The 26816-nt window shown below is 59.3% G+C and overlaps 1 protein-coding gene and 1 long non-coding RNA gene across 4 annotated transcripts; one reads left to right on the plus strand and one right to left on the minus strand.

The window, feature by feature from the left end:
- Positions 1–750: 750 nt before the first annotated feature.
- Positions 751–8336, minus strand: LOC308624117. Its single transcript, XR_014016926.1, has 4 exons — positions 8254–8336; positions 6608–6677; positions 5773–5936; positions 751–4205 (listed from the first exon to the last, which is right to left on the minus strand). It is a non-coding gene; the product is annotated as an uncharacterized lncRNA (long non-coding RNA).
- On the plus strand, positions 8168–22005 carry KLF15 (KLF transcription factor 15). 3 transcript variants are annotated; one of them, XM_081247061.1, is made up of 3 exons: positions 8168–8556; positions 12933–14036; positions 20920–22005. In XM_081247061.1, exons 2-3 carry the CDS (start codon positions 12958–12960, stop codon positions 21080–21082), a joined length of 1242 nt encoding a protein of 413 aa, XP_081103187.1. In that variant the 5' UTR covers positions 8168–8556; positions 12933–12957; the 3' UTR covers positions 21083–22005. The 3 variants fall into 3 exon arrangements, with proteins under 3 accessions (XP_081103187.1, XP_081103188.1, XP_081103186.1); XM_081247062.1 differs by lacking the exon at positions 8168–8556 and adding an exon at positions 8822–8980; XM_081247060.1 differs by lacking the exon at positions 8168–8556 and adding an exon at positions 11517–11935.
- The last annotated feature ends 4811 nt before the right edge of the window (positions 22006–26816 follow it).

A 26816-nucleotide genomic window follows, 5' to 3' on the forward strand; every position in this document is an offset into this window, starting at 1 on the left:
ACAAAGACGTGCACACTGGGGGGATTTATTGCAGTTTCGTATAGGACAGTGGAAAACCGGAACCACATAAATGTCCTTCAAGAACGGAATAAATCATGATGGAGCCACCTCTACAGAGCGCTAGGCAATCCTTTTAAATGACAGCTATTAACCTATCATTAACGGCATAGAAAGAAGTACACGCCTATTGTTCTGTTTTAAAAAGACTCCAGAAGCACCCCAAGTGTCCCTCAATGGATGAATAGAAAAAAAGTGTGGTTTGTACACACAATGTGGTATTCTTCAGCCTTGACAAGGTAGGCAATTCTGACACATGCGACAACGTGGATGGGCCTTGAGGACATTCTGCCTGGTGAACTAAGCCAGTCATAAACGGACAGATACTGGGTGACTCCACTCATACGAGGTCCCTTAAGGAGTCAGATTCATACAAGGGTGGGTACCAGTGGCTGGGGGAGGGGGAGGGGTGTCGGTGTTCATGGGACAGAGCTTCAGTTTGGGAAGAAGAAAAAATTTGAAAATAGATGGTGGTGATGGTTGCACAAAAATGTGAATACACTTAACACCACTGAACTGTACACCTAAATGGCTAAAATGGTAATTTTATGTTATGTGTTTTTAGCCACATTTTTTAAAAAGGTTCCAAAGCAGTATATGTTTCCATTTTTGTAATATAGCAAGAAATGTGAACAATGATGTGATTATGAACGTTCTTTTTTCTTTTTTTATACTTGTCTGTATTTCCTGATATTTGGGGCAGTAAGAACATTAACTTTTATACTAATCAAAAAAACTATTTCAGGGCTTCCCTGGTGGCGCAGTGGTTGAGAGTCCGCCTGCCGATGTGGGGGACACGGGTCTGTGCCCCAGTCCAGGAAGATCCCACATGCCACGGAGCGGCTGGGCCCATGAGCCATGGCCGCTGAGCCTGCGCATCCGGAGCCTGTGCTCCACAATGGGAGAGGCCACAGCAGTGAGAGGCCCGTGTACTACAAAAAAAAAAAAAAACACTATTTCAAAAATAACATACTAAGTTGCACAAACAGACATTCAACAAAACCATATTCTTTGCTCGTTATACAAGTAATATAAATTTATTATAGAAAATCTGGAAAAGTGAAAGAGATAATGCTAAAAAAGAGATAAACTGTAATTCCATCACGCCAAAGTAAATATTTTTAAAAACAGTCACTGTAAACACTTTGATATCTATTTCTAATTTTTTCTGCAAATATGTTTTTTCTTTACATAATCATATCTAGAGTAATTCCTTTATAGAGTTTTGCATCCTGCTTTTTTTCACTCTAACTTTCATCAGATAGTCTTTTAGAAACCTGATTGAAACAGATAAATGATATTCCACTGCAGGGACAGGGCATAGTTCATTATCAGTTTTCCTTTTGTTGGACTTTAGTTGGTTTCCAATTTTTCTCAACTGTAAGTACTGTTGGGAAGAAGTCTGTACATAAATCTGACTGCAAATCTGGTCATTTCTTTGTGATCAGGTTCTAAAAGGAGACTTACTGACTCAGGAGTGACGTATGTAATATAAGGCTGCTTTCAGGGAACGTCCCAATTTCACCTCTTTGCAACAGTGTTATAACTTTGAAACATACTTGGATGTTTTAAAGTTATATGTCAATTGGATGAAAGGGTATGTTGTTTCAATTTGTGTTTCTTTGATCAAGACGTGAGGTTAGAAATTTCCCTTGGCGTCGACAGGCCGTTTCCACGTCTGCTTACGTCTGTTTTTCACATGAGCCAGTGTTTCCCTCACTGGTTTGAAGCGAGGAGGAATCCCTCCCGACTCTGGCCTTCGGGGCAGCCCAGGACTCTTGTGCGGACCCCCCTCTCTGGGAAGCCGGCCGGCGTGTGCCCCTTGGTCGTCACTTCCCAGCCCCACCCTTGGTTCCTTGCTGTTTGCCCTGAACGGGTGACAGCTGGTGACCCTGGATGCTCAGGATGGGCACCCGGGGAGGGGGATGGGTGGTGAGGCTTCAGTTGGCCTGAAATGCACATGCTGACCCTGGGAGACTTTAGCCGGGCAAGAGTGACTCATTAACCCCGTCACCCCGTCAACACCCCCCCCCCAGGAGGGCCCGGGCCTGGCGGGGGCGGGGGCGGGGGCGGTTTCCATCTGCCTCTGTTTCTGAACGTGACCCCGACTGCCGCCCAGTGCACCCTGAGCTCAGCTGTGGACTTTTACACGTTCCATCTGACCTACAGGTTGGTTCTCAGGGGTGTCCGCTCTGCAGATCAGCCGCACTCGGGCTTTTGCGGACACGTCGGCGTTTCTCCACTTTCCGGAGCTCTCTCTGGTTCTCTGACAGCCGCTGTCTCACAGTGGTTCGTCTTGTGTCACAGATTCACCCCGCGGCGCCGTGGTCGCCCCTCACCCGCCCACCTCCGGGCCTCAGCCGCAGGTCTGGGAGCCGCTTGCAGCCCGATTTCACAAGCCCTTCAGCTGCCTTAGAAGACCTGTGGGTTCAGAGTCCTCCCGACACAACCCCTCAGAGGCGGTTTTGGCCAAACTCTTGGTGCCGAGGAGAAAACAGACCCACGGGGGGTGGGGACCAACCCAGGTCTCTGGGCTCCCGGCTCCCCCTGCCCCTTCCCAGCGGCCAGGGCTCACGTCGGGGGCTGTGAGTCACCAGGTGGGAGGGCAGTGGCCAGTGCGGGGAGCCTGGGCTCCGCGTGTGGAGCAGGACAGACTCCCCTTATTCACGACGCTGCTGCTTCCAGTCTCTGAGCCACCTCCATCCTGTCGCCCCACAGTGCCCTGGCTCAGCCCGGCTCGACAGTCATTGCTTGACCTGCAAAGCCATGACCTCTGCGCCTCACTCGCCCAGCCTGGGTACAGTGGGCTCCCCCAGAGCTGGGGGGCGAGGACAGGAAGGGCCCAGTGACAGAAGACATGGGATGGGTGGATGCCAGGCATCACTGCCCGGGCAGTGCTTCAGCCCTTTCCTGCCCCCACCCCTTCCCCACCTTGTTAGGGAACCTCTCTAGATCCTTCCCCTGCCCTCCCAACCCCAGGGTCTCAAGCCTTCTCCACGAAGCAGCAGACCTCCCAGCCTCCCACTACTTTGTTATTTTCTGGTGGAACCGGGGCACCGCCTCCTGCTGGCTGTGAGATCCTGAGTAAGTGACCTCTCTTATGCCTCTGTTTTCCCATCTGTAAAATGGACCTACTAGGAGAGGAGTTATGGGGGTTGAATAAAATCATGTGTTTCAAGAGCATAGCACAGCGCTGGGCCCCCTCCTGCCCTTGCCCACCGAACCTTTGCCCAGGGGCTCCTGCCCCGTCCAGCCAGCATGTCCATTACACTGTTTCCCAGGAGGACTCCTTCCTCCTCTGTCTCTTTGCCGGGGGCGGGGGGGGGGTGGGCGGCAGCCACCTTCGAGGAGAACACTTTTCTGTGACATCGAGGCTGTGTAAATGCTGCACTGACCACTTTGGGGTGTGAGTGGAGCCGCTTGTCCAGGTGGACTGCAGGGTGGTGTGGGCCTGCGGTCCGCCTTTGCTGCATCCATCTGTACTGGGAGGCGCGGTGGGTGGAGCAGGAACGCACAGTGTCTAGCAGCCGGGGCCCGGCAGCCCGGAGACAAGGAGAGAGAGCACCATCTGGAGCGAGGTAGGTGTGGCTTCCAGCTCTGCCTTTGCGCTGCACGTGCTGTGTGACTTGGGGTGAGGTGCTCTACCGCTCTGGCTTCAGCTTTCTTTTCTGTAAAATGCAGAGTTGAGGCACTCATGGCTGGCCTGTGTGTCACAGCACCAGGCCTGGCATGCAGTGGGCCCCGTCTCAGAGCCTGTGGCTGTGAAGTGCTCAGCGTAGGCTCGGCATGTGGTGGGTCTAACCATGACCTGGTCAGGCTGCTAGAGACCCCTTGCTGGGAGGCAAATAAAGTTCCCTCCCAGGGCCGTGATGGTGGGTGGGTGAGTCGGCTGGAACTGGGTGACGAGGAAGGTGTGGAGGCTGTGATTGGCTCTGCCGCCACCATGACGTGATTCCTCAAGCTGACCTTCCGAAGGGCCAGGAGCAGGGCCTCGAAGCCCCTCTGCCTTGTGTCAGGGTTGGGGCAGATGTCTGCCCAGCTTGGGTGGTCTCTTAGAGGAGGGGCTGATTTGCACCACGTCCTCCCCATCCTGCCTGACAGCTCCACGAGCACTGTCCAATATGGCAGCAGCCACATGTGGTACCTTACTGGACGACAGGGATGGAGGGAACATTCTCCATCACAGAAAGTTCTACTGGACACTCACCGCCCCCCCACCCCCGCCAACACAAGCTGGGTGCTGCGGGCTTACCAGGATGACTAAGAAATGACCCAGCCCCCAAAGAGCTCAGCCATCCATTTGTCAGACATTAATCAAGACCCTTCCAGGTGCAGGAGGATAATGTAAAACCAAGATGTATACGTTCCCTACCTTCACAGAGCTTCCTGTCCTGCAGATGGACAACTGTCTCCCAAACTGAGACTGAAAGTAATTCGGGCTTAAACAACGGAGACTTTTATTTTCTCTCCTGAAAGCCCACGTTGGAGAGGCGGCTCTGCTCCGGGATACTGTCTGGGTCTGGATTCCTCGTACCTGTCGCTCCCCACCCCTCTGGATTCCTTGCACCTGTCGCTCCCCACCCCTATGGACACCTTGTACCTGTCACTCCCCACCCCTCTGGATACCTTGTACCTGTCGCCCCCCACCCCTCTGGATTCCTTGTACCTGTCGCCCCCCACCCCTCTGGACACCTTGTACCTGTCGCTCCCCACCCCTCTGGATTCCTTGTACCTGTCGCCCCCCACCCCTGTGGATTCCTTGCACCTGTCACCCCCCACCCCTCTGGATTCCTTGTACCTGCCCCTCCCCACCCCTCTGGATACCTTGTACCTGTCCCTCCCCACCCCTCTGGATCCCTTGCACCTGTCGCCCCCCACCCCTCTGGATTCCTGGCACCTGTCACTCCCCACCCCTCTGGATCCCTTGTACCTGTCGCTCCCCACCCCTCTGGATTCCTTGCACCTGTCGCCCCCACCCCTCTGGATCCCTTGTACCTGTCGCCCCCCACCCCTCTGGATTCCTTGTACCTGTCACCCCCCACCTCTCTGGATTCCTGGCACCTGTCACTCCCTGCCCTTGTCTGCGTCCTGCCTTCCAGCCAGTGCAGAGGAAGGACTTGGAAAGAGGCTGCCCTCCCCTTTGCAGGGAACTCAGAGCCACTGCCCACACTTCCTGCTGGTCAGCTGCAAGGGAGGCTGTGAAATGCAAGCTTTCTTCAAGGCAGCTCTGCTCTGCTGAGAACTGGGAGTTCTAGGAAGGGGAGAGTGAGTATGTGAGGACTTTGCTACAGAGGGACAAGCATGAACTAAATGAGCACACACATAAGTGGACAAAGCTTGAGGAATGCTTTGAAGGAGAGGTACATGGCGTTGGGAGAGCATAGGAAGGAGTCCAGGAAGGCTTCCCTGAGGAAGTGGCATTTGAGATGTGATGTAGAGAATGAGTAGGAGCTAATGGGGGAGGGTCACAGTGTCCACAACAAGGGCAGCAGTGGGTGCAAAGGCCCTGTGGTCAGAGGGAGCATAGCCTTCCCGGGATATCTAAAAAGCCCTGGCCGATGAAGGTCATAGAGGTCTTCTGCAGACGGGGGATGAATTCCCTAAGACGGAGCTCCATGGGGCTGGGGGTCAGAGATATCTACTCAGTTCCAGGCACTTTTCTAAGTTCTGTACTAATTAATTCATTTAATGCTTGAACAACCCATGAAGTTGTACCTGTGTGGTTCTCATCTTCAGAGAAGCAGACACCAAGAAGGGATTAGATGTGCGACAGACTTACGGGACTGTCTTGGTTCACTAGACAGATATTTCTGAAGTGTCCTAGGTTCTGGGGATACAGCAGTGAAGAAAAAAAAATCCAAGTCCATGTTCTTAGGGACCTTGTCAGAGAGTGGGAGAGACAGGCAATCAACAAATAAGAATATAAATGTTTCACTTTGTTTGCCATCTCTGTTTTGAAGAGCACCACCTGGCCTCTTTCTCTTCTCCTTGGCAAGGAATTCCTGGTAACAGATTCTGCCCGCTACATCAGGACCTGGGGTAAGCGCTACATGTAGCCGGGCAGGTGGACCTTTGGGCACTTGAGCTGCCAGCGTTCCCATTCACTGACTGACTCACCCATTCATTCATTCATTCAGCCACCCCAAGTCGATGGAGCCCTTCCTCTACTCCAGGCCCTGTGCCACGAAGGACAGGCACATGAGCCCAAGCTAGCCTGCAGGTGGGACGCCAGGGTGAGATGGGACTACACCTTTAAGGAAGTTAAGGGGGAGCTGATATCTGAGGGATGAACGGGTTTAACCAGGCCAAGGTGGTGCTGGAGCGGGGGGAGAAGGGGCCAGGTAGGAGGCACCTGTACAAAGCAGCTCCCTGGCAGCTACTCAGGGGTGTTCTGGGTCTCTTTGGGGACAACTGGTCTCCTAATTTCGCCAATGACCAACTCCTTAATCTGTTTGGCCTAGATTCCTCAGCAATGTTTAATTTCTTTCAAGCTGACCATGCTTGCTTTAAGTCTTCCAGAAATTTATTAATTCAACAATTGAGCACTTACTGTGTGCTTGGTGCTGGAGATACGAAGGGACCAAATGGATAGAAATCACTGCTTTGATGGAATTTACACTCTGTTGGAGCGGACAAAAAGCAAATGAAACAAAATGTAAAATATATAATATTGTTAGCAGGGATTAAGCACCAAGAAGAAAAGTTCAACAGGATAAGGAAAGAGGAAATATTAGGGAGAGTGTGAACATTTTAGATTGGGTGGTCAAGGCAGGGCTCCCTGAGAAGGTAACATTTGAACGGGTGATAGAGCCATGGGGGAAGAGCTTATAAAGGGAGCAGAAACAGCAAGTGCAAAGGCCCTGAGGTGGGATTGTGCCTCGTATGTTGGAGGGGCCACAAGGGGCCATTGTGATTGCAGGGATGTGAGCAAGGGGGAGAGGAGTACAGAGAAGGTTGGGTCAGGATGGGGGCCGAACCTGTAGGGCACTGAAGGCAGTGGTGAGGTGGGAGCCATGGAATGTTCTGAGTCAAGAAGGGACGTGATCTGACTCAGCTTCTAACACAGCATCTTGGCTGTTTTTCAGGTTTTTTTTCTTTTTTTCTCCAGTTTTATTGAGATATAATTGACATATGTCACTGTATAAGTGTAAGGTGTACAACATAATGGTTTGATTTACATATTTTGTGAAATGATTACCACAATAAGTTTAGTTACCATCTCATATGAATACAATAAAAGCAAAAGCAAAAGGAGGAAAAAAAAGGTGTTTTCCCTTGTGATAAGAACTCTTTGGATCTACTCTCTTAATGACTTTCATATATAACACACAGCAGTGTTAATTATATTTATCATGTTGTACATTACATGCCTAGTACTTATTTATCTTATACCTGGAAGTTTGCACCTTTCGACCACCTTCCTCTAATTCCACCCCCTCACCTTCCTTTGGTAAATCTGATCTCTTTTTCTATAATTTTTTTTTGTTTCTGGTTTAGATTCCACATATGAGACCATACAGTGCCTGTCTTTCTCTGCTCAGCTTCGTACTAGCCTGTGCCGAAGCTTCCTTGTGTGCTGAAGCTATGGATGTGTCTCTGTTTCCAAGCTTCTTCTGACTTTTCGGTGTGATTTTCACCAAAGAGATGGGAGACACTGGCCTGGGAGTGTGTGAGGAGCAAAGGACCAATGACAGGTGACCAGGCAGTGAGCTTGAACCCTCCAGACCTCTGTCTCTTCTATAGGAATGGGTGAACTCCGTCTGTTCTGCAGATTCTGGCCACGGCCTCCATAAACGTTCAGGCAGCGCAGACAGCATCATTATCATCCTCATCCTCAACGCTAGCGTCCTCCAAACCCACCGGCCAAGCCCCAGTTTGGCCCCTCGTGGTAGCAGGAGCTGCCTCCCTGGCACTGCTGTGTGCACGGGGACGGCCCCGGGATGCAAGATCCAGTGCCCGGCATGTACTTAGGAGCCCAGACCCACAGCATTCCAGAGAGCCTGGACAGGTCCTGGCTATCAGTTCCGGTTCTAGCAGTGTCCTGGGGGAGGAACGGAAACGCTCTCCGCCTCCCAAGCCAGGAAGGGAAAGGATGCAAGCTCCGTAGAAGGCGCTCTCTGCCCACCATCCCGGTTGTCCGGAAGATGCCTTCTCGGGGCAGACGGACGGGCCTGCTCACCCCTCCTCCCTCCTTACCAGCTGTGTGCCCGGGAGGACCACGGCCTCAGAGTCCTTCTCTTCATCTGTAAAATGTTGGCTGAGGATCCGACAGGTGTGGTTAAAGGGCGCGCTGGGTGCGCGGCACCCTCAGCTCACGTGTCTCCTGGGCCGCTCACTCTGCGCCTCGCGCCTCCTGTCCCCGAGGGGCTGCTGCGGACTCCAGCGAGCGCGCTCTCCCGAGGGAGCGCGAGCCTCACCTGGCCGGACACCCGCCCGCATCTCTCCAGCCGCGTCCCCGACTAGTCCTGGCTTTACCTGTTGGCCCGCCCGGGGTTGCAGGTGAGAGCCCGGGAGAGCGGGTCGGGCCGGGTCTGCTCCGCGGCGCCCACCCCGCGTGGGCCCTCCTCGGAGCCCCACGTTCTCACCTGGGATAGAGCCTCGGGAACGGACACCGCGGCCGCCGCGAGTCCACTGCGAAGGGAGGGGGCCGGAGGGGGCGGGGCCGGGGCGCGTGACGCGCGGCGCGGGCCAATGGGGCGCGCGCCCGGGGCCGAGCCTCCTGCGAGCCTTCGCGGCGCCCGCCGCGTCACGTGAGCCCGGGAGTGAGCGCCGAGCGGGCGGCGGCGGCGGGGGCTCCGCCGCAGCGACGCGGGCCGGGGCGAGCAAGAGCGAGTGCAGGACGCGCGGCCGCCGCCCCCAGCGCAGCTCGCAGGGCCCCGGGACCGCTGGGCCTGGCCGCCGGCCGGCCGTGCGCCGAGTTCAGGTGGGAGCGGCGCGACGAGGTCGGACGCGAGTGGACCGGGCCTGGCGCGCAGGGGGCTGGCGGGGCGCAGGGGAGCTCGGGGGGCGCGGGCGGGCCTCTGCACGCCAGGCCGGGCGCCCGCACGGCTGTCCCAGGCTCCGCGTGAGCGTCTGAGGAGCGGGGTAGCCCCGCGCGGGGCCGGGGGCGGACAGGCTGGTGGGTCAGCGACCTCACGTGCCCACCGGCACTTTCCCCGCGCGGGCTGGTCCGCTGCCTGGGCGCCTGGCCCCGCGTGTCCGTGCGCGCCTCGCGGGCCGGCCTCCCATATGGCGGGCGCGACGGGGCCTGCGGGCGGGCGGGCGCGCGGCGGGGAGGGGCGGAGGGGTTACTGTCGGTCACCGCAGCCGGCCCGAGGGAGGGGGCGCGGGCCGAAGGCTCGGTGCCCCGCGGGTGGCGCCCCAGGCTCCCCCTGCCCCCCTTTCCCACACACGTTCCCACACACGCGGGGACACCACGCGGCTCCACGCGCGAGTGTGTCGCGGGCGCCCCTCCCGGCTCTCACCACGCCCCGCACACGCAGTCACACGGCAGGAACTCGCACCCCCGCGCGGTTAGCGGAGCGGGGAAGCCACGCCGCTCGCCGCAGCGGTCCGCTCGCTCTCCCTCCCCTCGGTCGGCCCCCTGTGGACCCTCTCCCCCACCCCCGCTGTTTTCTGGCCCGGGTGACAAAATCCCCAAGTTCCTGAGCCCCTGAAATGACTTCCCCTCAAGGGCCGGGTGGCTCGTGGGGAGCCCCGCCGCCCCACAGGTGCGAGGACGCTGGGCTCGCGACTTTGGGGCCTGCGGGCGGCGCGGGAGTGGAGACTCTTATTTTGAAGGGCGGCCCCCGCCCGCCGCCCCCGTGATTTGCACGCTGACCCAATGGAAGGCCCTTGGCCGGCGCTCGGCTTGTTATCAATTACATGTTGTTCCTGCAGCCGCTGTGTCCCCGGGAGGATAAACAGCAGGCCTGGCCGGGCCGGGGAGGGGCGGAGTCCGGGACTGGGCGTCCCTCCCCCTGCACGCAGCCTGCGTCTCTGGCCGTGCCACGTGCTGCTGTGTTTCAGGGCCGGCGCCCGGCGCCCCGCAGCCCCTACTAAGCTCTCAGTGCCCACGTCCACCCAGGCCGATGAGCCCTGCGTTAGGACCCAGGCGGTCTGCTGCTGCTTCCTCACCCCACCCCCGCCCCACCCCTTTCACTCAGTCAGCAAAGTTCTGCCAGGTCCTGTTTCAGACTCTGGGGTAACAGTCAGAACGGCTTATATTCTGGTGGGGAGGTAGACAGAAAATGAGGTACACAAATACATAACTAAGATAGTTTCGGGCAGTGGCAACTGTTAGGAAGACTGCGATGTGGGGTGGTGTAACAGAGGGTGGTCAGGGAGGTCCCACGGGGAGTGACTTATGAGCTGAGACCTAAATAAGGCACTCCGTGCTAGAGTGCTGAGGAAGAGGGGTCCACGGAGGGGAAACAGCCAGGGCCCTGGCCTGAGGCCATGAAGCTGGTGAGCTTGGGGCACAGCCAGTGCGTGCGGCAGGTGGAGCTGAGGTCTGGGGCGAATGGGCAGGGTCCAGGCGCTGGGCTGCTGGGACGAGATTGGGTCCCATTTCCTTGGGAATCTATAAGCTTCCTCCTACCCCGCCTTACTGTACTTATTTATTTTCCCCTCTATTTCTTTGGTATCATTTAATCTATCATTTATCTCAGTTTATATCTCTAAAATGTAAGGCATCCTTTGAAAAGTATGTACCAACCACAGTACATCATCACAGTTAAAAATATTAACTGTAATTCCTTAATATCATGGAATATTCAGTTAGTGATCACATTTCAGGGGAGAGTTTCAAGGGCAGGAACACAGCCCAATCTGCCCCTTACCGCCTCAGTCCTGGTTCCAGGAAGGCTGGAGTCCCCGGATTCCTAAGCGTCACAGCAGAGGGGCAGAAAGACCACATACTCACCCACTGAGGCTAACCCTGGAGGCTAGTGCTGACGGGCACCTGCATGGACGCCTGCCCTTGTAGTGAGTGCTCAGCGTGTGTTAGCTCATTGGTGTTACAAAAACCCAGGAACTAGGCACAGTTGGCAGGATCCCCATCCAACACATGGCACAGAGAGTTTGTGCCACCTGCCCAAGGTCACACAGCTGGTAAGTTGCAGAGGCAGGAGCTCAGCGTGGGCGACAGGGGAGAGGGGGTCTCAGGCTGAGTGTGGGCTCTGTTCTTCACATTATCTGGCATTTTCATTCCTTCTCAGCACCCGATATGGCGAATAGTGTGTTTTTAAACTCCCAGTTTTAAATCCTTAGCTGAATATTTAAAACCAAAAGGCCAAACGTTCTCCTGCAACACTGCCCTGGGTGCAAACCTGCCACCTTGCCTTGGCTTCCTGGAGCTCTGTGAAGCTTCCTGGACAAGGTCATCAGAGCGTGGAACAGATGGGACAATGAGGTTTGGGAGAGCGAGGCCTTGCCCAAGGTCACAGCTGACGATGACCTGGCTCTGGGAGGTCCCTGCCCCTGGTTGGGCCTGTTGACCGTTGGGCAGTGCTGGGTGCCAGGGGCAGGACTGGTGCTCGAGACAGAGCAAGGGGGTGGGTGCGGACTTGATGCCAGGCAGCAGAGACTCTCCGGCTTTGGGTGCAGAACACCCTTTCCTCAACCTCAGCAAACACCCCGCTGTGGTCCCTGGGTGGGGACAAAGGTCCGCAGAGGTGGCCCTGTCACAGCCAGACACTGTTGACTCTCCTTGGACACCGGACCCAGCATGGCCTTCAGCTTCCCCCTCTCCTCTCTGCTGACGTTCTCTGAGCCCCTCCTGGGCACCAGCTGCCTCACCAGGAGCTGGGGACACAGCCGCGACCCGATGGCCCAGCCTGCCCTCATGGAGCCCCTGGTCCAGTAGGGAGACGGGCGTGAGCTGGGCCTTCCTGAGGTGGTGAGTGCTCCACGGGGTGCAGCCCAAGGGGTCTCATCTTCCACGCAGCAGGCAGGTGTGAAGTCAGAGGAGATGACAGCTGGGCTCTGGGACCTGGGTGCCCCTGCTCATCGGGCCCACGGCCCCTGCACCGCTAGGAAAGCCCCGGGAGGGCGCCGGCCCGGCTGAAAGCGTTTTGTGAAGGCCTGTCCCTGCCTTCCCTGATTCACAGAGCAGGCAGCTGAGACAGGAGGGGTCCGAGAACTGTAGGGTGGAGGGCTGCCCCCCTTCAGATGGGGAAACAGCCCGTGAGGGCGTCTAATTTTTTGCCTCCAACTAGACTTGCCTGATTAAAATGCAAACTGCCCAGTTATATTTGCATCTCAGATGAAATAATTCTTTAATATAAGCCTACCCCATCCAACGTTTGGACACACTTACATTAAAAGTTGTTCATTCTTTAGAAACTGAGTTTCAAGTTTAACTGGGTGGCCTTTATTTTTATTTGCTTAATCTGGCAACCCTACCCAAGCTGCAGCAACACGGGGGTCAGAGGGCAAGTGGCCATTCTCCTACCCCCTCCAGTGATTCTGCAGGAATGAGGCTGAGGTCGGTTTTCCTTGGGACGGCAGTGATTCTGCTGAGCTGGACAGGGGGGCCGCCTGGCTGTTCGGGGTGCAGAGGGCCTCCTCACACGCTCACCCTCTCCCTCCCGTGCACTCACACCCAGTCACTTGCAGACACACGCATGTTCCTTCCCAGAATTGTTCTGGAAAATCTCTGTGCAACCACAAGAGCCGGGTTGTGCAATGGGCTTGGAGAGCACTTTTGCAAACAGGTGGTGCAATTTCAGAAAACACTCTTGCAGACAGAGTTCTCCCGTGAGCCAGGATGGACGCAGGACGCAGACGTCCGGCAGTGGGCTGCTGTGGCCGGCCCCAGAGTGGGGACAGGCGCCCCCAAGGTGGCGGGTGAGCACGCTGCCCTGCTGACCGGGCCTCCTCCTTCCTCTCCGCAGCCACCCCCGGCACGGCCAGGCCAGCATGGTGGACCACTTGCTGCCAGTGGACGAGACCTTCTCGTCGCTGAAATGCCCCGTTGGTTATCTGGGTGACAGGCTGGCTGGCGGGCGGGCGTACCACATGCTGCCCTCGCCCCTCTCGGAGGACGACAGTGACGCCTCCAGCCTCTGTTCCTGTGCCAGCCCTGACTCGCAAGCCCTTTGCTCCTGCTACAGCGGCGGCCCCGGGGCCGAGGGCCAGGACAGCATCTTAGACTTCCTGCTGTCCCAGGCCACGCTGGGCGGCGGTGGCGGCGGTGGTGGCAGCGCTGGGGCCAACGGCGGCCCCATGGCCTGGGGGACCTGGCGGAAAGCACCGGCATCTGTGAAGGGGGAGCGTTTCTGCTTCCCCGAGTTCCCTGTGGGAGACCCCGATGACGTCCCGAGGCCCTTCCAGCCCACCCTGGAGGAGATCGAAGAGTTTCTGGAGGAGAACATGGAGCCAGGGGTGAAGGAGGCCCCAGAAAGCAGCAGCAAGGACTTGGAGGCCTGTGGCCAGCTCTCCGCCGGGCTACACAGGGGCCACCTCCATCCTGGGGCCGGTGGGAGAGAGCGCTGTGCCCCCCCGCCGGGAGCTGGTGTGGGCAGCAGCCAGAGCCCAGGTGGGGGTCCAGCCCCCGACGGCCCCATCCCCGTGCTGCTGCAGATCCAGCCGGTGCAGGTGAAGCAGGAATCTGGCGCCGAGCCCGTCTCCCCCGGGCAGGCCGCTGAGAGCGTCAAGGTGGCCCAGCTCCTGGTCAACATCCAGGGGCAAACCTTCACGCTGGTGCCCCAGGTGGTGCCCTCTTCCAGCTTGAACCTGCCCTCCAAGTTCGTGCGCATCGCCCCTGTGCCCATCGCCGCAAAGCCCATTGGGTCGGGACCCCTGGGGCCCGGCTCCGCCGGCCTCCTCATGGGCCAGAAGTTCCCCAAGAACCCGGCGGCAGAACTCATCAAAATGCACAAGTGTACTTTCCCCGGCTGCAGCAAGATGTACACCAAAAGCAGCCACCTCAAGGCCCACCTGCGCCGGCACACGGGTGAGAAGCCCTTCGCCTGCACCTGGCCGGGCTGCGGCTGGAGGTCAGTATGGCGGCGGCAGGCCGGGCGTCTCCATGCCCCTGGGTGTGCTGCCGAGGCCACATTCCCCACCCTTAGATAAGGCTGCTTAGGAAGGGGAGAGAGGGGTGGGCAGGGGCAGGGCCAGAGCTGGCACACCGCCCAGAGGATTCCTTGCGCCTCCAGATCCCTGGTCTGCGGTCTCACGGTGACCAGGTAAGGCTGCGCCCGTGCTGGAGGAGAGGGGCTGGGCCACGCAGAAGGGCTCTCGTGGTAGTGACGGGGCAGCTCAGAATAGTGCAGGGCGGCTGCAGCCGTGTGCACCGCTCCTCGTGCCCCGGGGTGCCCCCAAGGGTAAATACCACCCTTACTCCCCTTTACGGCTGAGCAAGCAGAGGCTCAGAGCAGCTAAGTAACTTGCCCGAGGGCACGCCACTTTGCAGAAGGGATTTGAAGCCAGGGGTCAGATTAGAGAAGTCACAGCCTGAAAAGACTGCTTGCCTGACCAGAGGCACCAGCTGTCTTTACAGAGTCCTGGGGCACCTGGGCTGCACTCCCCACGGGGGACCTGGCGGTGGGTTTGGGAAGCCAGAAAGGCCAAGGGAGAGTGAGGACCAGGCTAGGGGTGCTGCACTGAGGGCGGCAGACTCCTTGCAGGCTCTCGACTCTGTGGCACCGTGGGGGAAACCAGCTCTCCAAGGGGTAGGGGCGGGGGCTTGCCCAGGGTTCCCCAGCCCATGGGAGGCCGAGCTGGGCGGCACCCCTGTGGCTCTCCCCCAGGCCCCCGGGGGGGCTCACCTTCTCGGAGGGCACGTTCACCTTTTCCTGAAGCTCAGGCAGCAGGTCGGGAGCCGACACGCTCAGGGGTGCCCCCGGCGGCGCTCCCCTGTTTAGGACACCCTCCCTGCAGGAAGCTGGCTTGCCCGGGAGGTGCGTGTGCTGCCGACACAGTGTGGGTCTTGGCTGGTGCGGCTTCCTTGTGTGTGTGTGTGTGTGTGTGTGTGTGTGTGTGTGTGTGCAGCAACAGGCACGCTCTTCCGGGTGCAGAGCCGGACCTCACGAGGGGCGTGTGGCTGTGTGCGCAGGCTCGTGTCTGCACCTCGCCGTCTCCATGTGGGTCTCTGCTGCGTGACCAAATGTGGTGGTGCGTGTGCGCGTGGCACGTTTGTACCCTGGGCGTGTGTGTGCGTGGGTGCGCGCGGCACACGGGGGGCAGTTTGCAGCTTTTGTTTCCTGCTGGGATCTCATCTGACAGCACCTGAGAGTTGGCCCCCTGGACAGAGGTTCTGGCCGCAGAGTCCCGGCTGGCCAAGGCTGTGGCGTGGCTGGGAGCTGTGACCTGAGTGTTGGATGTGATGCTGGCGGCCCCTCGCCATGGAGCGCTGAGCTGGCCAGAGAAGGGGCTTTTCCAAAGGCGCCCACAGACCTGAGGGCTTCCTCCAGAGCCCCAGCCCCAGCCCCGCGGACCTCCCTCCTCCCGGCCAGGTGTGCTCACAGGGCAGCTTGTGGGGCCTGTGGGCTGGCGAGGTGCCATGTTCAGTGGTCAAACTCGGGGCTGTGCAGGGGCTCAGCTGCAGGAGAGGGCGTCCTGACGCCTGGGGTGGGGCAGCTGGCCCTCCAGTGGTCCCCTGGGCGAGCCTGCGTCTCCCATCTGAAAAGTGAGGACTTGCTCCCTGCCACTGCCTGCCAGGGCTGTGCGTGCAGGGGCGCACAGCAGCACCCCTTCCCAGAGGTTGTGCGGTCGCTCTCATACGGGGTCAGAGTGTGAGAAGGACCCGGAAGGGGTTCGGCCCGGCTTCCACGTGGGCATCACTCCGGGTTGGAGGCACCCAAGACTCACAGGACTCGGCCTGCGTTCTCCTCGTGGCGGGGCTAGGCTCTGGAGACATGGGGCAGCCTCACTTCCCCGGGCACTGTCCCCGGCCACTGCTGACTGTTAGGAAGGGGCCCCTCCGCTCAGAGTGAGGCTGGGTGGAGCCGCAGGGAGGGAAGGTGTGGTCTTGGTCAAGGCCACCCGCCCGCCTGCTCCACCAGGAGGAGAGGACCTGCACCCTACTGGGCTGCCCCAGAGCGCAGATGGGACCCTCAGCCCACAGTGCTTTACAGGGGGGCAGACTCAGCCCCGGCACGGTGGCCTCAGAGGGACTGAGTTCCCCATGGGAGGAGTTGTATGAGCAAGAATGGGATGTATGGTGGGGATTCAGCTCTGCCACTGTCTGAGCCCTTGCACGGGTCTTGCCCAGGACCCCCTTGGCAGGGGTAGGCATGGTGGATGCCTGGCACAGTGAGGTCTCCCCGGACCCCCCTGGGAGCCGTCCCTGCCCTCAGCCACTCCTGGAGCTTCTCCCAGGTCTGGGTCAGGCCTTCATGGGGTCACATGTGGCAGACGCACTGCCTGGCTGGGAGCTGAGGGCACCCGCCCCTTGGAAGGGCTGTTTCTCCCCGGTTGGTCTTCAGGGATCCTGAACCCCTGGGAGTGTGCACGTGACGTGAGTGTCCCTTAAATATGGCCGTAGCCTCCAGCTGAGGGACAAGGGTGGAGGGAATCCTTCCAGCAGTTGGGTGGGAGGATAGATGGGCTTTGGGGCAGCTCTGTCGGGACAGGACAGGGGATAACATGACAGTCACCAGCTCACAAGCACTCACGGAATGCCAGGCACTGTTCTAAGACTCTCAGAGCTGGAATTCCCTCCACAAATCCCCACACTTGCTTGCATACTTCCTTCCATGGGGGACTCATTACCTACTCTGGCCTTTCGGCCTACTTTGGTACACTTAGATTCCTATCCAACCTCCTCACTCTGGCCCACGGGCACGCGCGGTCTGCTCGCCAGCCTCCCCTCCACAGCGCAGGCGTGCTCGGCCCTCCCTGTGCCCCGTGGCTCCAGGGGCCCGCGCTCGGCCCTCTCTGTGCCCCGTGTCCCCAGGGGCCCGCGCTCGGCCCTCTCTGTGCCCCGTGTCTCCAGGGCCTCCTTCGGTGGTACCTGTCGTCAGTCTTGCGATGCTCCTGGCTTTGTCCTTCCCACGTCACAGGCTCTCTGAGGCCTCCTAACAGCCCCGTGATGTGTCGGCACCATCACATTTTACAGAGGGGGACACTGAAGCCCAGAAAGATCAAGTCACATGCCCGCCGGGACAGAGCACGACCCCCCGCGCTGTGGCCAGCCCCATTCTCCCACGTGCAGCCCCAGGCCCTCTCCCTGGGCACCTACTGTCAGTCGTGGTGGCAGGTGTCCCACCTCTTCCCCAAGGCTGTCAGCTGCCAGGCATCAGCTTATGGGCCGGGAGAAAAGAGCGGAGGGGTGACAACAGCGAAACGAAAGCTCCTGATGTGCTGAGAAGGCTCCATAGTCGTAGCAAGTCCATGAGCAGGCATCAGCCTGTCCTCCCATTTTAGAGAGGGGGAAATTGCGGCCAGAGCAGTTAAGGAAGTTGTCCACTGTCACACAGCTGGTAAGTGGCAGAGCCAGGACCTCAGCCCGCCTGTAGCCTCAGGATGTCTCTGCAGCCCCCTCCACACCTCCAGTCGGGGGTGGACCTCGCCCTGAGCCAGGCCTGCCCTCTGTGTGGGGAGCTCACCACCCCCAGACTCCTCTCTTCTTCCTGGTGGTCTTGGCGAGCAGTTGGCTCTTCCTCCTCTGGGTCTGGTTCTGGCCGTGGCATCGTGTCCTGTGCCCTGCCCTGCACACCTTTGGGCCGTGAACAGTGTCCCCCAAGGTCGTCACTGGCCCAGGTCACCAACCGCCCCTTCCTTCGGTGTCTGGTCCTGAACCCAGTATGCCCTGTTCTTCCCCCGTAGTGGCGTGGTTCCGGCGCCCTGGAAGGGGCTGGGGCCAGACTGTCCCTATTTGGATCTGACCGTCTAGGAAGAGCTGTTTGCCGCCTCCCTAGAGATTTCCTTGCTTCGCTCCCGGACGCAGTTCCGTGCAGCGGAAAGGCCCATGCCATCCACAGAGAGTGCCCTCCTGCTGCAGCTCATAGGGGTACTGACGACGTCCAGCAGCCCCACGTGACGGGAGGCCCCGGAAGGAGGCTGGCAGGCTGAGGCTGCAGAGCCAGGGACGGGATCCGAAGCTGCGGCCCCGCTGCCGCGACCCTTCCCTGCAGTTGCAGAGCCCGAGTGCTGTCGGACAGGTCGCGCACTGCACGACCCTGGGGCACCGTTCCCACCGCAGCGCTTAGCCTGACCGTTCACGGCGGTGGCTTTCTGGCTGACGGAGGGGGCGGCTCTGGAGGGTCCTCTGGACCCCTGTGCTTCCTTGCCCTGCACCCCAGCAGCACCGATCATGGTCGTGACTCACTGGGGCCCAGCTCACAGCCGTCCAGCGATTGCCCTCCATGCTCTTGGTCTCTGCACCCTCGCGGTCCTTGAGGCCAGTGTGCCCCTCCCTGTGTCCAGGGGGAGCAGCCTCAGAGAGCTTGGCGACGTGCCTGGGCGGTCCAGGCAGTAGGTAGCAGAGCTTCCTGCCCACCTGGCCCCTTCCCGTTACGGCTGCCGTATGGGAGAAAGTGGTGAGGGGGTATGGCGGGGGTCTTCTCAGGGCCCCTGTGCTACAGGGAGAGGAGGGGGTGTGTGGCTGGGAACAGCTCTTCTCAGGCCTGGATGTCCCTCGGCTGCCTGCCCGTCCCAGGCATTCCCCTGATGAGAGGCCGCTGTGGCCCTTGTGTCACCAGTTTGGCCTCTGACACAAGTCCTGGGAGGTGGGCAGGAATCCCAAGGACCTCACTGGACGAGAGAGGACGGACTCTGAGGCCCAGGGACACTCCTGGTGCCCAGGACAGGTGGTGAGTTTGCTCAGGGCCACACAGGCTCGCCGTGGTGGGGGGGACCTGAGCCGTCTGGGCACCCCACCTGCTGTGGGACCCCAGCAAGCCCCTCGTCCCCTTCGAGCCCTCGCTGTGCTGGCGTCAGTCCAGGGAGGCTGGTCCTGGCTCTCTGACCGGGAGGGTGAGGCTGACCCCACACCTCGTGCCTGGTGGGTGCAGGTCCTGCCGGGGGCGTTTTTGAAGCCTTCGCCTCGGGCAGGCCTGGCTCTGCTGGAGGCAGGTGGCCCGGGCTCTGATGGCCAGGAGCCTTGATGCCGCTTCCTGCCTGCACGGGGCTGCAGTGGCACGAGCCGCCTGGCTCGGCTCTGTGGAGGAGGCCAGGCCCTCTGCGGGCAGCAGGGCAGGCAGGGCGTTGTGCAGAACCTTTGCTCTGGCCTCGGCTGCTCTGTCACTGGTGACCCTGGATCAGGGACTCATCGCTCTGAGCCTCAGTTTCCTCATCTGGCAGACGGGCCAGTTCCTTATTGGCAAAGGTAGCCGAGAGCACTGCTCTGTGCCTGGCCCGGTTGGCTCCCTGGGATGGGAGGCGGAGCACCAGCCTCCAAGCACAGAAGCCTGGCCGCGTCACGCCGTGGGGCAGGACCCTGGCACCGGAGGGGCTGAGCGACGCCGGGCCAGGCTCCCCATCTGGTGCTGAGGCCCTCCTGCCCTCCACCTGAGCCTTCCCTGGGCTTGTGCTGCTGGATCATCCTGGCCCTCAGCAGGCTGTGGGACCAAGGCTTCCACACACAGGGTCAGGCCCGAGGTGGGCCGCCAGCCCCGGCCTGGGCTGGGCGGGGGACAGCTACTCCGGGCCGCCACCTTGCCTACCTCGCACGTGGCCCCAGGCCCACGGACAGGGCTGTTGGGCCCGGTGCTTCTGTTCACATGTTCTTACGTGTGCACATGTTCACGTATCCATCTTTGTGGTATGCACATGTGTATACATGTGAGTGCTTGCACCTGTGTTCATGATGTGCATACGTGTGGCATGTATGTGTGTGCAGTGTGCATTGTGTGCATGCGTGTTCTGGGGCTAGAGAGGACTGACTGACTGACAGCTCTCCATCCTCCCGAGGGCTCTGCCGTGTCCGCTCTTTCGCATAAATGCATGTACTGGACACCTTCCATGCGCTGGGCAGTGGGCTGGCCACAGCGTGTATGTCTTTCCTCATGGAGCTGACGGGTCTAGTGGCACAGACTGACATTCATCAAAAAGTTGAAAACTGAAGTTGCAACAGTGGCTGGGGCCAGAAAAGAGAAGTGCCTAGTGCCATGGGAGCTGAGGATGGGATGCAGTCCTGGAGGGCTTTCCTGAGGAAGTGACATTTGAGCTGAGCTCTAAGGGATGGGTCGGAGGGAAGAGCATTCCAGACAGGGAACAGTACAACAGTAGGTGCATATGTCCTGGGGTGAGAGAGGCCAAGGCAGGTCGTGTAGGCAGAGCACAGAGGAGGAGACCGTGTGTAGGGAGGGTGGGGTCTCACTGCCAGGCCCAGGGTCGGGGGTGGGGAGAGCCTGGAGTGCCTGAAGTCGGTGACAACAGCTAAGCCCTGTGGTCAGCTCGGGTCCCCTAGCAGCTGCTTCTCCCCAGTGGCCTCTGGGCTCCCAGGCTGGTGGGGGCCGCAATAGGGAGGCCGCAGGGGAACCATTTAAACCCTCAGGAACACCTCGCAGGGGTGCAGTTTTGCTTCGGGACGTCTCAGGGGGCCCAGCTTTTAGGAAAGTAGGGTCCAGGGGTCGTGGGGGCCAAGTCTGAGGGCCCTTCCTCTTCCGTGGCGGAAGCGACAGAGGAGCTGGGAGCTCCCTGCAGGGCTGGGCAGGAGCCTCGTCCCCGGGCCCGTCTCCTCTCGCGGGGGAGGGCTGCCCGTGCGGACACTCACAGGAGCCCCAGGTTCTGGTGTAAGGGGGGCGCCTGTGGGGTCACCGGCGGCCCTCAGGCCCCAGCACGGGCACAGGCCTGCTGTCAGCTGCTCTCGCCTCCCTGGAGGGGCCGGAGGGGCAGCGGTGCGGGGGCGGGGACAGCGACCCTTCCAGCGGACCCCGAGCGCTCCGGCCCGGGGGCTGCAGTGGTGTGGCCGCTCACCGCCCTGTCCCACAGGTTCTCGCGCTCGGACGAGCTGTCCCGGCACCGGCGCTCGCACTCGGGCGTGAAGCCCTACCAGTGCCCCGTGTGCGAGAAGAAGTTCGCGCGCAGCGACCACCTGTCCAAGCACGTCAAGGTGCACCGCTTCCCCCGCAGCAGCCGCGCACCTCGGCCCTGACCCTGACCGGGCCGGAGCCGCCCGACCACCCGCCCTGCCCGGTACTTTGTAGCAACAAGTTGTTGGCCTCCTTCAGAAGGACTTGTGGACGTTCCAGGCCACCTTCTGGAGCCCGGGGATGCGGACCCAGGCCTCCACCCGCCCCCGCCTGGGGGGACCTGGAGGCGGCCTGGGGGCCCTAGTGCCTTCCTGCGGCCCGGCCCCTCTCCCACTGGGCTCCCCGCCTGGGCCAGGGCTAGCACTCGATTGCTGGGGAAGAAGCAATGTGCAGTTTTGAAATGTCAGTTCCCGGAGGGAGCCGTGCTGGGCAGAAGGAAGTAGGCCAGAAGTCCGGTGCTGCACTGGAGTGTGAGCGTGGCTTTGTCCAAGATGCCTCCCTTGGCCTGACCCCTGGAGGGTACGGTGGGGCGGTCTGGGATGCAGGACATGGCCTCCGGGTAGATGTGGGATTGGGTGACAAGCCCCCTCTCGGCGAGGTGGCAGTGCATGTGCTTGAGTTAAATGTGCAGGGCAGACGGACAGATGCAGGTCTGCCCCAGGGCGATGGTACTGGTGTGGCTCAGCCCCTCATCCTGTTTCCAGACAAATCCAGACGGCAGCCTCCAGGGTCACCTGCAGGAGGAGCGGGGAGCCGCTGCATTGTGTGTAGAAGAGCTAGATAGAGCCTCCCCAAATCCGGATTTAGAAATGCATTCCTTATTTTGTCTAGAAATTAATATCAAATGAACTAGCTTGTTTTGAGAGGTTTATTTCACATCCTATGAATGTATGTAAATAAAATGTACATAGGTGCATCTACATAAAATCTTTTAATAACATGTCAACATTGTGTAAATTTGAAATAAAATCTATAAAGCTGGTGTACATATGTTACAATTATATATATTTTCTTTGGTCCTTCATAAAAATATATTTACTTTGCCAATAAAAAGAAAAAAGAACTTGATAACTGTGGCATCCGTGTGCTGTTTTCCTCTGCTCTGCCAGGAACGGGGGTGATTTTGGGGGCTGAGTCTCCGTGTCTGCATCTGCAGCACTCAGGGGACCTTGATTTGTACCCGGAGGGATACAAAGTCTCCTTGGGTGTCCAGCCCCTGGGCCAGCAGTGCAGGGTCCCCACAGCCCCACTTCCACACCATGGGCTGGGTCTCTGCTCAATCTGGTTTCCTGGAGGGCTGCCTGTCTTCCACAGACCCACGGCCACCCCATCCCAGCATCACTGTGGGAAGAGACCGCAGGCCAGGTCCAGCCCACAGGGCCACCGCTCCCCTGAGTTCCTGTCTGAGACCCTTGCTTAGCACTTCCCACCTTGTGTGCAGTGCACTGAGCATCTATCATGCACTTACTGTGTGCACCGTGGCGGGGGTGTGGAGCAGACCGTTTCCCCCTCGAACCCCTCCAGGAGATGGTATGTTATCTCCACTTGCGATTCTGAACCGATTAGGAGTCTTGACCAGGCGGAGGCAGACGCTGGAGGTGGGGGGCGCGTGGAGTCGGGGATGGCCAGTGCATGGGGTTAGGCTGCCGCCTCGACGCAGCCCAGCTGCTCCGAGCTCTGGGGAGACAAGGTTGAGGCCTGGACCCATCTGCACACCCTGGCGGGCTGGGAGCAGGGCCGGCGGGGACCAGAGAGCGAGGAGGGGCCGAGAGCTAGCGAGGAGGGGCAGGGCAGCCGCACTGGGCACTGCAGCGAGAGGGCTGCCCAGTTCTCTGTCCACACGACGTGGAGGCCGTCCTTTCCCGGGGCCTGAGGCACGTCGGGCAGGGGGCTCTCAGTGACACCCTCGGACCTGGAGCAGGTGGCGGAGCTCCGTGGGTTTGCAGTGGAGAGGTGAAGCGAGGCGTGTGCGCGTGTACGTGTGCACGTCTGCACGTGTACTCTGTGCATCTCCGGAGGTGGAGGCCACTGTCCCCACTGACCTGGGAGCCTCTTGCTACAGCTGTCTTTCCTGTCGGTGGAGCTGGCAGGTGTGCCCAGCACAGCACAGGGGATCTGAGAATGGGCACCCCATCCCGACTGGCCCTGGTCCTGGGGAAAGGACTCGGCCTTGTGACCTCTGCCCTTTGACCCTGACCGGACATACTCTCTGTGGCCAAACATGCTCTGGGGAAGTGAGGCATTGATTTCCAGGTGCATTAACGTAGAGCTTTCTTCATCCATAAAGAAGCAGTGGGACCCAGATAAGAGGGACACGGGCCATCAGGATAGTCACACTGGAGGAGCCCGTGAGCACACAGATGTGTGGGGCTGGGCGCTGACCCAGGACACCGCTCACCTGCTCTCGGTGTCTGTCCCCAGCAGCCACCCACTCAGAGCTCGCGGCCCCCCCGGCTGGCCCTCTGTCCGGGCCGAAGCCAGGCTGGCTGTGTGTGCCGGGTGGTGAAGCCATCCCCCTCTGCCTGGGCTCCAGACCCCCTTGGGCACCTGCGCTGGCCGGGGGCGCGGAGGGAAGGGACGGCGGTGACGAGGACCACCTCTTGACCCTCGCCCACCCTCTAGGGGAGTTTCTTGAGCCTCTTGACCCCGCGGAACGGGCGTGACAGCCCCAGGTGGCAGGCTGGTGCTGACTGAACAGCCGCGAAGACCCTTTCCAGGGCGTGAGCCTGAGTCTTGGCAGGACGGAGGGCCGGGAGTCGGGCCTCAGTTGTCCTGTGCCGTGGCCTCTGGCAGCCCACAGAGTCCAGAGCGCTGTGGAGGCGCCTGGCTTGGCCGCCTCTGGGAGACCCCCGCCACCACCTTTGTCACCCTTTGTGACTTGTGTGGCCGGAAGAGGAGTGTTTGTCTTGGCCTGCAGGCCCAGTGTGCCCACAACCGTTCGTAATAAGAATCTGGAAGGTTGCAGAGCAGAGAGCCAGCCTCAGCAACCCGGCACCGCCCGGCCCTGCACGGGGCCATCCCGCACGGCGGGCAGAGGCCGGGGAGGCACAGCTCCGGAGACTGTACCAGGCAGCGTGGGCTAGGCTGCCGTAGCAAAGAAACCCCAGCACCGCGGAAGCTTATTTTTCTCCGTTGAAACAACCCTGAAGCTCCCGGGCACCTTCTTCATTGCCCTTGAGGCTGGCGCCCCGGGGGCCCCGCGCCCGCCCGCAAAGAGCAGCCGAGGGCTCGTGCTCCCCCCACACAGCACAGGCCTGTCCACTGATGTCCCCTCGGCCAGGATTAATCACACAGCCTCACTCACTGCAAGGAAAGCTGGACAACATAGCCTTAATCTGGCAGGTTATGAGCACAGCTAAACGCGGGGCTTCCATGACGGGGAAAGGGGGGCAGAGGAGGGGTGCGGCTTCGGCCAGGTGCCCCCCAGCGGGTAAGTCGTGGTGGCCCCATGGCTTTGTCCACATTCTCAGAATGGGCGTCACGGCAGGTATGGGACCAACGGTCAGGCCTCCAGAGACAGCAGGGTGTCACAAGGGGAAACCCTGCAGGCGCTTTGTGTGACGACTGCAAATGGCAGGTCCCTGCCTCATATGGACGAAAGTAAACAAGAAACAAACCCGGTGATGTCACCATCATCTATGCCTGGAGGGGCCCAGAGTCCATACATGTGCCATGGGGTTGGGGGACAGAAGCAGAAAGGCCCGGGGTCGGGGCTTGCAGGGGTTGTAGCTTTCCTTATGCTCCGCCGTTCAGGGTCCTGCAGGCCTGGGCAGTGGGCACAGCAGAGGAGCTGCCAGGAAGGGGCCTGCTGTCTGCTCGGCAGCGGACGGGATGGGGGCTCTGAACGGCATGTGAGGGCCTGAGAGTGGGGCAAGGCCGGGCTCTGACAAACACCAAGGCTGAAACGATCTTGCTGTATTTGAGGTCGGGCAAAAGGGATACCGGATGCCAGCGGGCTGTTAGGAAGACACGGATGGTGGCCTAGAGAGCAGCGTTCAGAAGACAGAGACGCACACGTCGGAGGCCCACGGCGGGACCAGAAAGGCAGCTGCGGAGGTTTCCTGTAGTCGTCAACAGGTGGAAAGTCCCGTGGCTCCTGGGAGGGCACGAAGAGATCCCAGGCAGAAACAGAAGAGTGACAGGATGGGGTAGACAGAGCGATGGGAGGGATGAAGGAGCGTCTCAAGGGAAGAGAAAGGGCGGCAGCAGAGCTAAAACCTGCAGTAGGGGCGTCGCCCTGGAGGCGAACCCACACAGACCTTCCAGAACCTGGCGGTGAACGAAGGAGGGACACGAGGGAGACAGGTGCGGAGGGCAGAGAGCAGGGGCCCGAGAGCTGGCAGGTCCGGATCAGAGTCTGGGTCAAATGACATAGATACTGACGCATAACATGTATAACGTATGAATATGTAACATGTAGGATACACAACATATATAATACACGAATGCATAACGTTTGGCATGCCCATACATAACATAACATACTGATACCTAACACCTATAATACACTAATACATAACATGTAGGATACACTAATACATAATATATAATACTCAAATATATAACATGATGTACAAATACATAACATGTAATTAACTGATACATAGCACATAATACACTAATACATAACATGTATAATAAATACACTAATGCATAACATATAATATACTCATACGTAACATATGTACTATTCTAATATATAACATATAACACGCTAATGTGTAACATATATACTAATATGATTACAATACACTGATATATAACTAAATAATATTATGATAATTATAGCTCTGTCCACACATAAGGCAAGTGGAGAATCAAGACAATATCCCACCGGGGAGCGGGGGGCAGGAGAGAACGGCAGGTGGGTCACCAAGGGGACAGTGGAGTCCAGGCTGGGTGAGCCCGCAGCCTCGCGGACCCTCAGCTACATCCCCCTGTGTGAAGGGCTGTGAGAGATGAGGTAAGTCAGCACGTTTAAAACAGCACAGACAAGAGAGAGACTCAGACACCAAGGAGGGCGTCCAGCAGAGGAGCGTCCACATAAGCACTCTGGGCCGGTACTCAGCTCAGGGGGAGGGGCCCCGGGGGCCTTGCAAGAGGAGCCCCTGGGGCTTCCCTGGTGGTGCAGTGGTTGAGAGTCTGCCTGCTGATGCAGGGGACACGGGTTCGTGCCCCGGTCCGGGAGGATCCCACAGGCCGTGGAGCGGCTGGGCCCGTGAGCCATGGCCGCTGAGCCTGCGTATCCGGAGCCTGTGCTCCGCAACGGGAGAGGCCGCAACAGTGAGAGGCCCGCGTACCGCAAAAAAAAAAAAAAAAAAAGAGGAGCCCTTGGTAGAAGGAGGTCTGGATGCTGAGACCCAGGAGCCTTCGGCCGCCGTGGGTCCTTCCCGGTCTGGCTCATCCGCTCTGACCCCAGGAGCCATGGGCGGAGACCCAAGCCTGGCCCCGGGGCTGCTCTTCCCGCTGGTTCCTGTGTTGGTTTTGTGAACAGGCCTCGACTCTGAGCTGAGCTAATCCTGTAAAACCCAGAGCAGCCTCAGAATGGGGTGGCTCTGGAAACAGTGAGGAGTGGGGTCGCCCAGCTTAGTCACAAGGTCACGTCAGAGGCCGAAGGACCAAGACGCCTCGCTGGAAACATCCGACTCCAGAGAGAAAAAGCAGCACGTACTTGTGAGTCAATAACTGCAAACGGCTTTTAAAATCTGAATGCAGACGCCAAATACTGTTACAGGAAGAGAAACAGGTGTCTCAGTGTATAGGTAGTCACATTACGCCAGTCTGGCTCCGGCCAGTTAGACAAACACTGGAAGGTGTGCAATGCTTGAGGCCTCCTGTCCCCCAGAGAAGCCTCTG

The sequence above is a fragment of the Mesoplodon bidens genome, assembly GCF_964165515.1.
Source record: "Mesoplodon bidens genome assembly, chromosome: 10".
In the NCBI taxonomy this organism is placed as follows: Eukaryota; Metazoa; Chordata; class Mammalia; order Artiodactyla; family Ziphiidae; genus Mesoplodon; species Mesoplodon bidens.